At 40.6% G+C, this 14,258-nt stretch overlaps 1 protein-coding gene across 1 annotated transcript in view; it reads left to right on the forward strand.

The window, feature by feature from the left end:
- The window catches only part of BRCA1 (BRCA1 DNA repair associated), a 189,609-nt gene that overhangs the window by 41,560 nt on the left and 133,791 nt on the right, over positions 1-14,258 (forward strand). The window contains exons 6-7 of the mRNA XM_073562633.1: positions 7,530-10,190; positions 10,810-10,895. Of these exons, the coding sequence (XP_073418734.1) occupies positions 7,530-10,190; positions 10,810-10,895 (2,747 nt within the window). The remainder of the gene's footprint in view (positions 1-7,529; positions 10,191-10,809; positions 10,896-14,258) is intronic.

Raw genomic sequence — 14,258 nt, forward strand, 5'->3', positions numbered from 1 at the left:
CAACATGTGCAGCGTCAGAAGAGTCAGTGTGCTTATGAAGTTAATTGTATGATGTAGGAACTTTTCTTCTTTACCAGTTTTCGTAGCATCATATAGTTGCATCAGTTTCTCCTGTGGCCAACTGCTCAATTTGGCTGGAGATGCAGTTAAATGTAAGGAGCCTGCATCACTTTAAATGAAGAGGAAGTGGCCAATGGCGCCAATAAGTCACTTTCCCATGAGCGGCCCAGTGAGGTTTTGAGACTTGAAATTATGCCGTTCTAAGAGCTCAGCTGAAATTGTACTTTGCGGTGAACTCTGTTTCCCATTTTTTAAAACGCCTGCATTATGTCTAAAGCGATGTCAACTCCATAATTATGTTTTCATACATAATGAAACATCACAATATTAGAAACATTCTTAACAAGGATGTCAGTTTTATCGAGGATTCCAGCAAATATTAAATATCACTTGCTCTTTCCCCTGCTGATTTATTGTGTCTCCAAACGCCTCATCGGGATTAAAGCGCTAGAAGATATGATTGCCTGTACATAATTCAGTCTGCCGTCTCACGGATTAACTAAAGCTAACTTTGAATACAGCGTTCGGATTGATATATTTTTTTTACATAATGCGTTTTTTCACTGTTTTCTAATTAAAGAACGGGTTGAAATATGACCCAGGGACCCATTTAAAGTTGCTTTTATGAGACTAATGCAGCAAAATAGTGTAAATTACTTTTGTTTAGTAATGAATTGTGAGAGATTTCTCTTCGGAGTATGATAAATGTGACTGTTCTGATAAAAGTTAGAATATATATTGCCTCTTTCTATAGGGGCTGCTTTAGACACCACATTTACAGATGACATTATTTCTCGAATGCAAGTTATTAATACTAGTGTTTGCTAGATTAGAGCCCCATTGATGAATCTACCTTAGGGTCTATTCACACTGCAGTGTATGTTCGGTCGATGCTCAGGAAAATGCTCGTGGCGCAATGCGTCCAGAGATTCCTGTGATTCAATGGAATATCGTCCGTATAATCCTTTCAAGGAATAAAATATTGCAGGCCGCTGTACTTCCCTTGGCAGCTATGTATCTTTTTAGGGGAAAAGAAAACCTAGTTTATATATACTATATTTACACTGTTTTGGGGTAACCTCCCCCTTACCCCATGAAGTGTCGCACAGGTGTGCAGGCATCCTGTTCCTTCTTGCAGTGTCTCAGCATATGGGAGTTTCTCCTGTGGATCTGCAGCAATGTCTGATTAACGTAGCAATATGCACTGAAAGTGAGCTATTTTCTGTATGTCTTCTCACTGGATTGTATATTTTGCACTTTATAGGGTAAAAATATTACTCTCATTACCCATCATACAGATCTGTACTGAGACCCCCACAAATCGCTCAAAAAATGTTCTGAAGCGCTGCTCAGCAGGCAGAAGCACTGAGTGCGGGACCACTACTGCTCAGTTTCTGCAAACGCGCATTCTCGTAGATTTTCTGTTGAGCCTGAGCAGTGCATTCGTTCAGGAGCCCAGCATTTCTGCCTTCTGAGCGGGACATTTCCGAGTAGTTTTATTTTTTTTTTCTCTTTAACCCCTTCATGACCAAGCCTGTTTTGACCTTAATGACCATATATTTGTGACATATTGGGCTTCTTGTTAGTGGTAAATTTAGGTCGATTAATTTTTGCGTTTCTTTGTGAAAAAAATGGAAATTTGGCAACAATTTTGAAAATTTCGCAATTTTCAAATTTTGAATTTTTATTCTGTTAAACCAGAGAGTTATGTGACACAAAATTAGTTAATAAATAACATTTCCCACATGTCTACTTTACATCAGCACAATTTTGGAAACAAAATTTTTTTTGTTAGGAAGTTATAAGGGTTAAAAGTTGACCAGCGATTTCTCATTTTTACAACAAAATTTACAAAACCATTTTTTTTTTAGGGACCACCTGACATTTGAAGTCACTTTGAGGGGCCTATATGGCAGAAAATACCCAAAAGTGACACCATTCTAAAAACTGCACCCCTCAAGCTACTCAAAACTACATTCAAGAAGATTATTAACCCTTCAGGTGCTTCACAGGAACTAAAGCAACGTGGAAGGAAAAAATGGACATTTTAATTTTTCCAACAAAAATTTTCTTTTAGCATCAATTTTTTCATTTTCACATGGGCAACAGGATATAATGGATCCTAAAATTTGTTGGGCAATTTCTCCTGAGTACCCCGATACCTCATATGTGGTCATAAACCACTGTTTGGGCGCACGGCAGGGCTCAGAAGGGAAGGAGCGCCATTTGACTTTTTGAATGGAAAATATGCTGGAATATTTAGCTGTTTCCATGTCGCGTTTGGAGAGTCCCTGTGCGCCTAAACATTGGAGCTCCCCCACAAGTGACCCCATTTTGGAAACTAGACCCTCCAAGGAACTTGTCTAGATGCATAATGAGTACTTTGAACCCTCAGGTGCTTCACAAATTGATCCGTAAAAAAGACTTTTTTTCACAAAAATTTTCTTTTAGCCTCAGTTTTTTCATTTTCACATGGGCAGCATGATAAAATGGAGCCTAAAATTTGTTTGGCAATTTCTCCTGAGTGCACCGATACCTCATGTGGTCATAAACCACTGTTTGGGCGCACAGCAGGGCCCTGAAGGGAAGGAGTGCCATTTGACTTTTTGAATGGATAATTAGCTCCAATCGTTAGCGGACACCAGGTCGCGTTTTGTGAGCTCCTGTGAGCCTAAACATTGGAGCTCCCCCACAAGTGACCCCATTTTGGAAACTAGACCCCCGAAGGAACTTATCTAGATGTGTAGTGAGCACTTTGAACCCCCAAATGCTTCACAGAAGTTTATAACGCAGTGCAGTGAAAATAAAAAATCATTTTTTTTTCCTCAAAAATGATTTTTTTAGCCCGCTATATTTTATTTTCACAAGGGTAACAGGAGAAATTGGACCACAAAAGTTATTGTGCAATTTGTCCTGAGTACACCGATACCCCATATGTGGGGGGGAACCACTGTTTGGAAGCATGGGAGAGCTCAGAAGGGAAGGACCGCCAGTTTAGAATGCAGAGTTTGATGGAATGTTCTGCGGGCATCATGTTGCGTTTGCAGAGCCCCTGATGTGCCTAAACAGTAGAAACCCCCCACAAGTGACCCCATTTTGGAAACTAGAACCCCCAAGGAGCTTATCTAGTTGTGTAGTGAGCACTTTGAACCCCCAAGTGCTTCACAGACGTTTATAACGCAGAGCTATGAAAATAAAAAAAATTTTTTTTCCTCAAAAATGATTTTTTAGCCCGCTATTTTTATTTTCCCAAGGGTAACAGGATAAATTGGACCCCAAAAGTTGTTGTCCAATTTGTCCTGAGTACGCTGGTACCCCGTATGTGGGGGGGGGGGGGGGGGACCACTGTTCGGGCGCATGGCAGGGCTTAGAAGGGAAGATGCGTCATTTGACTTTTTGAATGGAAAATTAGCTCCAATCGTTAGCGGACACCATGTCGTGTGTGGAGAACCCCTGTGTGCCTAAACATTGGAGCTCCCCCATAAATGACCCCATTTTGGAAACTACACCCCCTAAGGATCTTATCTAGATGCATAGTGAGCACTTTGAACCCCCAGATGTTTCACAGAAGTTTATAACACGGATCCGTGAAAATAAAAATATTTTTTTTTTCCTCAAAAAATGATTTTTTAGTGCGCTATTTTTTATTTTCACAAGGGTAACAGGAGAAATTGGACCCCAAAAGTTGTTGTGCAGTTTGTCCTTAGTACGCTGGTACCCCATATGTGGGGAGGAACCACTGTTTGGGCACACGTCGGGGCTCGGAAGGGAAGTAGTGACGTTTTGAAATGCCGACTTGATGGAATGGTCTGCGGGCATCATGTTACGTTTGCAGAGCCCCTGATGTACCTAAACAGTGTAAACCCCCCCCCACAAGTGACCCCATTTTGGAAACTATACCACCCAAGGAACTAATCTAGATGTGTGGTGAGCAATTTGAACTCCCAAGTGCTTTGCAGAAGTTTATAACGCAGAGCCGTGAAAATAAAAAATAATTTTTTATCCACAAAAATATTTTTTTTAGCCCCCAATTTTTTATTTTCCCAAGGGTAACAGGAGAAATTAGACCTCCAAAGATGTTGTGCAATTTTTCCGGAGTACGCTGATACCTCATATGTGGGGGTAAACCACTGTTTGGGCACACGTCGGGGCTCGGAATGGAGGGAGCGCTGTTTGACTTTTTGAACTCAAAATTGGCTGGAATAAATGGTGACGCCATGTCGCGTTTGGAGACCCCTGATGTGCCTAAACAGTGGAAACCCCTCAATTCTATCTCCAACCCTAACCCCAAAACACCCCTAATCCCAACCCTAATTATAACCCTAACCACAACCCTAACCCCAACACGCCCCTAACCCTAATCCCAACTCTAACCCTAATCTTACCCCTAATTCCAACCGTACCCCTAATTCCAACCCTAACCCTGGCCCTAGCCCTAACCCTAATGGAAAAATAAAAAATAAATATTTTCTTTATTTTATTATATGTCCCTACATATGGGGGTGATAAGGGGGGCGGTGATTTACTTTTTGTTATTTTGATCACTGTGAGACTTTATCACAGTGATCAAAATAGATGAATGAAACTGCAGCGTTGCAGAAACGAGCGGGCGCACTGCGCATGCCTCCAGTCGGTGTGGGAGGCTGATCGGTTTCTCCAGCCATGGCATATGCTATTGCAGCATCTGCCATGGCTGAATTGTAATATTTCACCAAATTTCATTGGTGAAATATTACAATCGCTCTGATTGGCTGTCAGAAGTGAAACAGCCAATCAGAGCGATCGTAGGCACGTGGGGGCTAAGCCACGCCCCCTGGGGTTAACTTTGAAGGGTCCTCTGTGTGCGGGTCGGGTGACCTTTCAGTGACCCCAGTCACCCGACCCGCAGGGGGGCTTTAAAGTCATTACGCCACAGAGGCGTCACTGGTCATAATGGCACCGGTTTTCATGACGCCTATGTGGCGTCATTGGTCGGGAAGGGGTTAAAGGGAATCTGTCACCGCCCTGGGACATATGTGACCTATTCCTATAGGCATACAGGTAACAGAAATGTTACACTAGTCCTACCTGTAGGCCTCATGTTAATGGTCTTGTTGCTAAAAAATGTTATGTTCTGTCGATATGCTAATGACGCTGGTAGAAGGGGGTAAGTATTACAGTGAAGACAAGAGGCAGGGAATTCTTCTAGGCACCGTAGGCCCGGGAGCCTGGAAGTAGTCATTAGCATAAAGAAAGATTTCTCAGCAACAAGACCATTAACATGAGCCATGCAGGTAGGACTAGTGTAACATTTCTATTACCTGTATGCCCATATTAATAGGTCATATATGTCTCAGGAGGTGGGGGGGGGGGTAAGAGATTTCCTTTAAGAAATCAATTCAATATTTTTTGCGTTTTGTAAAATGATTTACAGAACTAAAATGCCATTGATAAATCAAAATGGTAAAAATAAAACAAACCATGCTTACAGATCTATAAAGAACGATTGCTAAAGGGAATCCCTCACTATGTTCAACCTGAGACCTGATACTTATTGCTCAAAAAAACTGCTCTGAAGCTCCAACCATTACCTATATCTCCCTTTCTCTATAGCCTCTTGAAGGGAATCTCGTCAGTAGGATTTCAGCCCCAAACTATCTATATGCACATGTAACCCTTCCAAAGACCTGCTATCCCTTTACATGGCCAGTCCGTTCCTCTGTTACTGAGAAATCAGTGTTTGAATTGATCTGCAAATGAAGCTAAAGACCATTTGTAGATCTGAAGCCGCTGTCACTCCAGCTCTATTCTCCTTCATCCTCCTCTGCCTTCTGCCAAGAGTGCTTTAGACTTTCAAGCAATTCAAGCAAAGGAACTGTCAAAGAAGCAGTTGGTGGTTAAGGAGAAAGCAGCGTTGAGTGAGGAATAGAGCTGGAATGACCAACTTGGAAAGAGCTTCCACTCGCCAAAAGCAAGGAACAGACTGGCCATGTAAAGGTATTGCTGAACTTGTCTTTGAAAGAGCTACATATGCATATAAATAGTTTCAGGGGTGAAATCCTGCTGACAGATACCCTTTAAGAGGGGGGTGGGGAAGGGAGATAAAGGTAATGGGTAGGATTCAGAGGAGTTTTTTGAATGAAAAATAACGGATTGCTAGATCTGCAAGACGTGTATAGGGTAGACCATAATAACAATAATGAAAAATTAGGACACTTTAAAGGTGTTGTCCACTATTAAGACAACCCTTTCTCAATCTGAGTGTTTGCCCCCATCAAAATATAAACACTTATACTTGCCTCCCATGCCTGCGCTGTTCCAGTGGTGTCGGCACTCGCTCTCCTGGGGGCTCATGTTAGGTGTTTGAGTGAAGGGTTTTACATAAAATTACTCAAGTAATTTAATGGGAAGTGAGAGTTCGGAACTGTGCTTATTCATGTATATGTGATTTAGTATGCTTTCATTAGGGTATGTGTGCACATTGAATGCTTGCAGCAGAAAGTTCTACATCAAAAATGCGTCTATTGGCGGGAAAAACACTGCCTAAAATACACCCGTTTTGATGTATTTTTTACTACCTTGTTTACATAGTGTTTTTTGTTGAAATTTTTCCTCATTTGTTTGGATGAAAAACGCTGAAAGAAATTACATGCTGCAGATTTGCAATTGCTTAATTTGGACCATATGCTGTTTTCCACCTTCTTTCTACTTCCCCTTTTTTTTTTTTTTTTAAAGTGGAGGAAGCGAGGAGCAGGAGTGAATACATAGATAACTTTAGGCCATTATTTACTACACACTATTGATTCCTGGCAACAGCTTATTGCATTTGCTCCTTGTAGTGTTTGCATCTTAAAGGGAAGGTGCCATCAAATTTTTTTTTTTTCAGCAATTGAAAAAATTTAAAGAATTAATGCTAAAATGTTCTTAAATATTATCATTTGTTAAATTTAGTAAAATATGAAAACTTTTTTTTAAAAGGTTTGGTATTTCTACTTTTAAACACTAGGGGGAGCAGCTACTGAAATTTGACACAAAAACCTAGTATACGACTAGCTCACATTACTGCACTGCAGTAAATATGGGCTGAATCTGCTCATGTGAGTGATGTCACTTCTCTCCTCCCCTTTTGGGAGTTTGCTAAGGGATAAAGAGAGGATGACATTTAGGAACACAGTGCGGAGCCATTTTGTTGGTGACTGCAAAGTTATACTGACAAGTAGACTGTTGCCGAGGATGGAAGACAGCAGGGATTCTGTTAGTTGGTGCTGCTCGCTTTATCATGCTCACACTCGCACGCTCACACTCGCGCACGCTCACATTTACCCTGGCACTCGCACGCACTGACGCTCACATGCTCATGCTCACATGCTAACGCTCATGCTCACATGCCAACGCTCACACTCGAAAAATTCATGGTAGAACATGAATTTCTTCATTTACATTACTAATATTTTTTACATTTTTTTTTTTTTTTTTTTTTTTTTTTATAGCTGAATATGGATTTTCCGAAAGAGACTTTGAGAGCATAAGAAGCAATTTATTGTCCACAGATAGTTTGAGAACATTGAAAGAACCACACAGTACAAATTCTGCAGTAGTCAAAGGCCACTTAATATCTGATACAGATGTATGTGAAAGCAAGGCTGAGCAAAATGGACATATTAACCTTGACGATGTCATAAACCTCTCAGAGCCCAATGCCAATATGCAACTAGAAAGGCAACAGTATAGTGAAAGTCAGACACTGAAAATTGCACTTGATTGTTCATATGATAGAGATGACTCTACCCCTGAAAACATGGCTAGCACTCAGGGTAGTGAAAAGGATGCATCGTACACCGTATCAAGGCAACGGTTAAAGAAAAGTATTAAGAAAGTAAATGAATGGCTTCTGAAGACAGATGAGTTTTTGAATCATTGTCCAAAGGATGAAGAAATGATACCTGATATTTCTTTTGTAGAAGATGGACCTGCCTCTGACAATGACTCCAGTGTGTCTGATGAGACAAAAATTATGACGGTGTCTCATCTTCATGTCGTGTTAAATGCTGTTGAAAAGGGTATTGTTAGTGTTGAGGATAAGGTATTTGGAAGAATATACAAAAGAGAAAAAAAGCCAAATCAAGTGGGTAATATGACTTGTGTTGCTGATGTGCATGTAGATGGTGTTGTGGAGCCATTAAAAGTAAATGAGGTTCTCAAACCACCTAGCTCAAAGCCAAGAAGAAGTTCGGGCCTCCAGCCTGAACACTTCATTAAGAAGGTTGAACAAAAGGGACAGAATGCAGATAAAATCTCCAATTGTCCTGTGGTGGTGGAAGATTTTGGTTTGGATGTGGATAGCAATCAACTAAAAGCACCTCATGCCTCACTTTTGGATCTTGATAAAATAGACGAGGTAGTTCAAGATTTAGAAACGATTTCTGATGCTCGGTCAAGCAAACCAAAGAAGCAGAAGAAGACTTTGAAAAGGAAGAACGAGAAGACCCAACATACGAGGATGATGCAATCTCTCCATTTGATGAAAGGAGTTGAAGTGGACCCCTGCAAACATCAAAGCACTCAACATGTATCTGAAGTAAAGATTGACAGCTATCCAAGCAGCACTGAGCCAGGGCATGAAGTTGACCAGAAAAATGTCAGGCGGAGCAAAAGACTTAATTTATTGAAAGAAAATGATTTCCCAAATCAGATGGTCACAGATGCTATCAGTCAGGACATTAGGAGTGGGGGGCAAATAATTGAAGATGCTCCAAATACCATTCCTATCTTGGTCACCTGTAATAAACCCTGTGCAGTGTTAGAAGACCACGAACCTGAAATTAATAACGAGTCGCCAATTGCAGTCCAAAATGTGACAGTGGAAGGAAATGAAAGTTCACACATGGAGTGTGATTCTGAACATGTGCCAGATATGTACCACAGGTCTTCTCCAAGAGCAGTGTCAAATGCTGAGGAAATAGAAGACTCTGACCTTGACACAGAGCTACTGTTAAAGACTTTCAAAAGTGCTAAGAGGATGTCCTTTAAACTAGATCCAATTACTGAACCTGCTTCTAATGGAAATTGTGACGTAATGGACATCTCCGATATTGGCAGGAAAAATCAAATTGAAAACACCGATAGCCGAATGGTACTTACAACTAAAACAATAGCACGCTATGACCAGCCGAATGATATTAAAGGTGTCGAGCTGCTAGAAAAATGTAATCCTAGTAAAAGTGTTGCTATAAAAAAATGTAAGCTAACTCGGTTGCATTCTGAAACTGAATCAATGTCGCTGTTCTCAGTAGTTACTCATCAAAATCCTGCTGCATCCATGCGAGGAGACACTAGAAGTGGGATCGGTCAAGGAGAAAATGAACAAGTAAGGAATGATCATAAGGGCAGTTTGCAAGTAAATGAAATGACTTTTTGTAATGGTTCGCAAGGGTCAATGACAGGGCAACTACTAAGACAATTAACATCTCATGATGGCAGTCCTGACAAAAGTCCTGAAGTTTACTCCGATACACCTGATGGATTGTTGGGCAGTATTGAGATAACTCGAGAAGATACAAATTGCTGTGCTGTTGCTGAAAAGTCATTCGTTTTTGGTGATGGCAATAAGTCACAATTGGTTGACTGTTCTGTTTCTCCTGTCACACAGTCACAAGTTGTAAGAAGGCGAAAACGTAGAGTGCAAAAGTTAGAATCTTCTGAAGAGGAGTCCAGTGGTGATGAGGAATTACCTTGTTTTAACACCTTATTTGGCAATGCATCAACTAATGCTGACCTGAAAAATGCATCTGCCAGTTCTTCACCCAGGCAACAAGGTGGTGGTGTCTTGGCAATGTTTAGTAGCTGCAGCACTAGTGGCAAAACTCAGACTAGCTTCAACCTTCCTTGTGAAGCCTTAGTATGTAGTCAGGAGTCTCAATGTTCTGTCAACCTGTTCTCTTCTCAATCAAACACATCTGACCAATCAACAAATGTAGCCATTGATCGCAATGGTGCACGGACACAGGATAGGATTCGGGGGCATAGTCTGAAAAGAGCTAGAATGGAAGAGTACTATAATGAAGATGAAAAGGCAAATGTAGAAAATGAGGAAGAAGAAATGACTAATTTGGAGACTGATTATGATGACGCGTGCCAAGAACAGAACTTGGGTAAATCTTACTTTTTCATTTGCATGCTTAAACCTCTACTTTTGTGATTACAATTCTTTCAAGTTTTCGCTATGCACATTTACTATTACTAAATTGGTTTTCTGCTTCAGAATTTTTTTTTTTTATATGGCCAGAATGGTGTAAAAATGTTAGGCATATCTCATCAACCCCATGTCACTCAAGCTCTGATACTTCCGAAGTTCCCTGCTGGTCTCTACTTCCCAGTACTTCTCTACAAACAGGAAATAACTGTGTAGCCAATCGGAAGCAGGTGTTTTGACAGCCAGTCAATCACTGACTGGCTGTAGCTGGTCACATATCTTATTTTGGGATGTCATCACAGCAGCAGGAAGACCAGTGAGGGTTTGGCAGTGTCTTCAAGTGGGGGAATCACTTTTTTTTTTTTTACTAGAACATGTTTTTCTTTTCACTGTTATCTGTTGAGGTAGAGTCAGTAGGCTCACATGCACATAGGTGGTTGTTTGGTCGAATGTTTATGGCCAGATTTACAAGATGTCAGCGTGCAAACCTTTCTGTCAAGTGCTACCAGGCTGTATGTAGGAGTTATGTAATATTTCATGTTTTTTAAACAGCAGCTGTTATATACTTGTCCCCTCAGGTGAAGTCTCTGGATGTGAGAGTGAGGCCAGTCACACGGGGGATTCCTCAGGACTATCTTCTCAGTGTGAAGTCCTTAATACACAGGTAAGTTGCTGCCTGTTCAGGTAGAAGCTATTAGCAACATGTGTCAGATGAATGTCTAAAATAAGAACAATCCTAAAAAGGGCTTGTTGCTAGATGCAGCGTCTTCCTGATCTTTGGATCATTCAGTGCTAACACTTGGCATCATTTCAGTATCTCAAACATACATTCGTATGCTTGTAACAGTCATCAAAGAAGGTGACGCTGATGAATGTATCGCAAGAGCAGTGAAAACATAGGGAAGGTGTGCAGAGAGTTGCTCTGGTTATCGCTTACAATTGTCTATGCAGTAACCACAGTGCTGCACATGGTGGCAGTGTTATCTCACCCGACCAGCCGATTGTCGAATACGAACAGCGCTTTCAATCACTTTCGGCTGTCATTGTCGTAAATACATTCTGTCCTTTTTTTTTTTTTTTTTTTTTTTTTCCCAAAAACCTTTCCTGACGCGGTAAATTATGTGCATTCAGTGGAGTATGTTTGAGTGCAATTTGTAAACTTTTGTTGATGTTTTAAAGCCATTTCCTGCAGAGCTTTATTTCTGATGTGATGAGTGCGGTATACAAATTAGGTCCATGCAATTTGTAGATGAAATGAGACCGATGAAAATGGCAAGTGCTCCGCATTTCAAGGAATGGAGGCGAACAAATGGGCTTATTGTTCCATTGTGTTTATTGTATTGTTTGGATTCGTTCATAAATGCATCGTCTGCATAAGAGAGACACGCTCCGTCATGCCTTTTTTTTATAGCCCACCACTTTCAGCAGAACACATCTTTAAATCTGGATGTTTTATTAGAAAGCTGCCATCTCCGGGCTGTAGAGCACTTCATGTTCAGTTTAGTATTATGAAACCTCAGGCCATGTATTATGATTATTCATACTATGAATATGAATATTGTCAAAGCAAGTGCTGATTATTATCCAGTCTGTTTTCTATTTTTTTTTCTTTTTTGGAATAACAACGTGTGCTTGCTAATAACATACACCGCTATAATAATATCATAGCAAGTAGAAGACTTTGCAGCAGTAGGAAAATTGTTGTTTAGGGGTCTCGAATGCTGACGATATCCTTTCATGTGTTAATGAGACAAGTCTTGCCTGAGAGTCCTCACATTTTCAGTATACAGCCTCCCATTGCTGATTGTCTATGCTGTTAGGTAACCATTTCCACATCAGTTCAGACACAGGAGGGCTTTGTTGTAAGCATCACGATTATGGCCATATTATGGATCCATGCAAGCTGCAGGTTGTACAATTTGTCTGCCAATAGTTTAGTACTTTGTCATACTCAATAAGTCTATTGAATGCCTTGCTACAGTGGTACTTGTTAGGTTTTTGTATTTTTTTTTTGTTCTGCAGCCAAAACCTGCTGTCTTGCCAGTAAAAAGGCTGCATTCAAAATGCCAGGTTTGCTGCAATTTTTGGGTGCGGATTACATGTCTGGTTTCTGTATAGTTCATATTTATTTTTATTCATTAAAAACAAGTTTTGCGTTTTTTTTTTTGTTTTTTTTTTGCAGTGTTTTTTCATTGTCTCTTTGCTCTCTGAGTGAAAAAACGCAGAAAGAATTCATATGCTGCAGATGTCCAAGGCGCTGCAGTGCCCAAATTGTCAGTAAAAAAAAAAAAAAACTGCTTGGCATGAAAATTCTCAAATCTAATCACTTTTGCTGGTACTGTAGAAATCGCGTTTTCTACTGAAAAAAAAAATAAACGCTGCAAAACACTGTGTGTGACCATAGCCTTATAGGAGAGCATGAAGCTTTATGGATTACAAGTGACACTATGAGAACGCTGAGTCTGAGGACCAAACTTGAACTCCCTTGGATATGGTTGAAGAGGTTTAATCCACCTGTGACTACACAAATATTGTGTCATTAAGTGACATATTACTTTTCAAAATCTGTGTCCATATGAACGGCTGCTTGGGGCATGGAAACCAATGTGATGGCTTATTTCCATGCAGCGTTTGGCACAAAATACCAGTTGAAGTGCTTGTGAAAGCAAACCCCCATTTGAACATTTGATAAGAGCTCAGTGATGCAAAGTATGTTCTCAGCTTTTTATAGTAGATTTTTTTCGAGTAAAATGTTTCCCATAGCACCTATTCGTAAAACTCTGCTTTGTGCTTTTCCTCTTCATTCCTCCTAGAATTGGTTAAAAGGAACCTTAATGGGAGCCTGGCTGCACCATAGCAGCCTAGTATGTTTTCGTCTGAATTGCTGTTGCGTTTCAGGGAAAACGTAGTTTGAAAAACCGCGTGGGAACTATAGGAAGAGCCATGACTAGTCTGGTGCAGCCCCTGGTGGGCTTCTTTGCAGTGCTCCAGTTGGTTGACAGGTCTCTCACATGTGTGTACATTGGGACAGACCCGTCAATAAATTGGAACGGTGTGGGGAGAAGCCGACAAGGGGATACACTTTTTTTTTTTTTTTGTCTCTGGTTGGCTATGTTTTTTTTCACATTGTCCGCTATTTGTTTGGCAGATCCTTTAGACTTGTATTGTTTCCATGACAATAACATATTGCAGCTGTAAGCCTTAAATAATCAGCTCTGTTCCCAAAACACGATTTAGGATTTTAAAGCAGTCATCCATCCTAGTAACTGTGAAGAGGAAAGAATTAATTTGGCTAAAAGCTTTTCTAAGATGGGCATCTGGAGTGAAAAAAACCCAACTACATTGCGTAGGTTACTGAAGTCACTTTCAGGCTATGCAGCATATAGCAAATGAAATACCTGGGTGATTCCTCCCCTGTCTCGCCCAGTACCCATCTGAAAACTCTTCAGAGTTTGTGTCAGCCACACGTTACTTGCCGATTTCTCAAAGTAAAAGGAATAGAAACCTCTGGTCTCTTGCTCAGACCTGCAGCTCAGACTGCTTTACAGCAAGGCTTGACAGCTTTCCGGGGCAAGTGTGCGGCATATGATTTTTCTTGAGAATAATGGGAATTATTGATCCCGGCTCTGTGAGTGTGTTTGTGACCATTACAAAGCGCCTTTTCACATAGAGATAAGTGTGCTTTATTTTTCCATTAAATGAAAACCTCTAAAAACTGATTTTTTTAATGGAAAGAGATTTTCTTCCCTTTCATAATTCTTGATGAATGAACTGCCTGAGGTTTCTTGATCTGGATCGGTTACAACAGATCTTTTACATCTATATGGCATTTGTCAGAGCAACAGGCGTATTGTATATGAAGTGCACACTCAACTTCTAACCTCTTTAAAACCTTGTTTCTGAAAGGGTTAGCCAGCTTTATAAAATTGATGGCTATGCTTAGAATATTAGTGTGGCTCCGACTCTTGGCAACCCTTCCCATCAGCTATGGCCATAGCACCAGAACAAGTGCTGCGACCTCTCTTGC

The sequence above is a fragment of the Dendrobates tinctorius genome, unplaced genomic scaffold (assembly GCF_039654945.1).
Source record: "Dendrobates tinctorius isolate UK_male_01 unplaced genomic scaffold, ASM3965494v1 ptg000360l, whole genome shotgun sequence".
NCBI classification, from domain to species: Eukaryota; Metazoa; Chordata; class Amphibia; order Anura; family Dendrobatidae; genus Dendrobates; species Dendrobates tinctorius.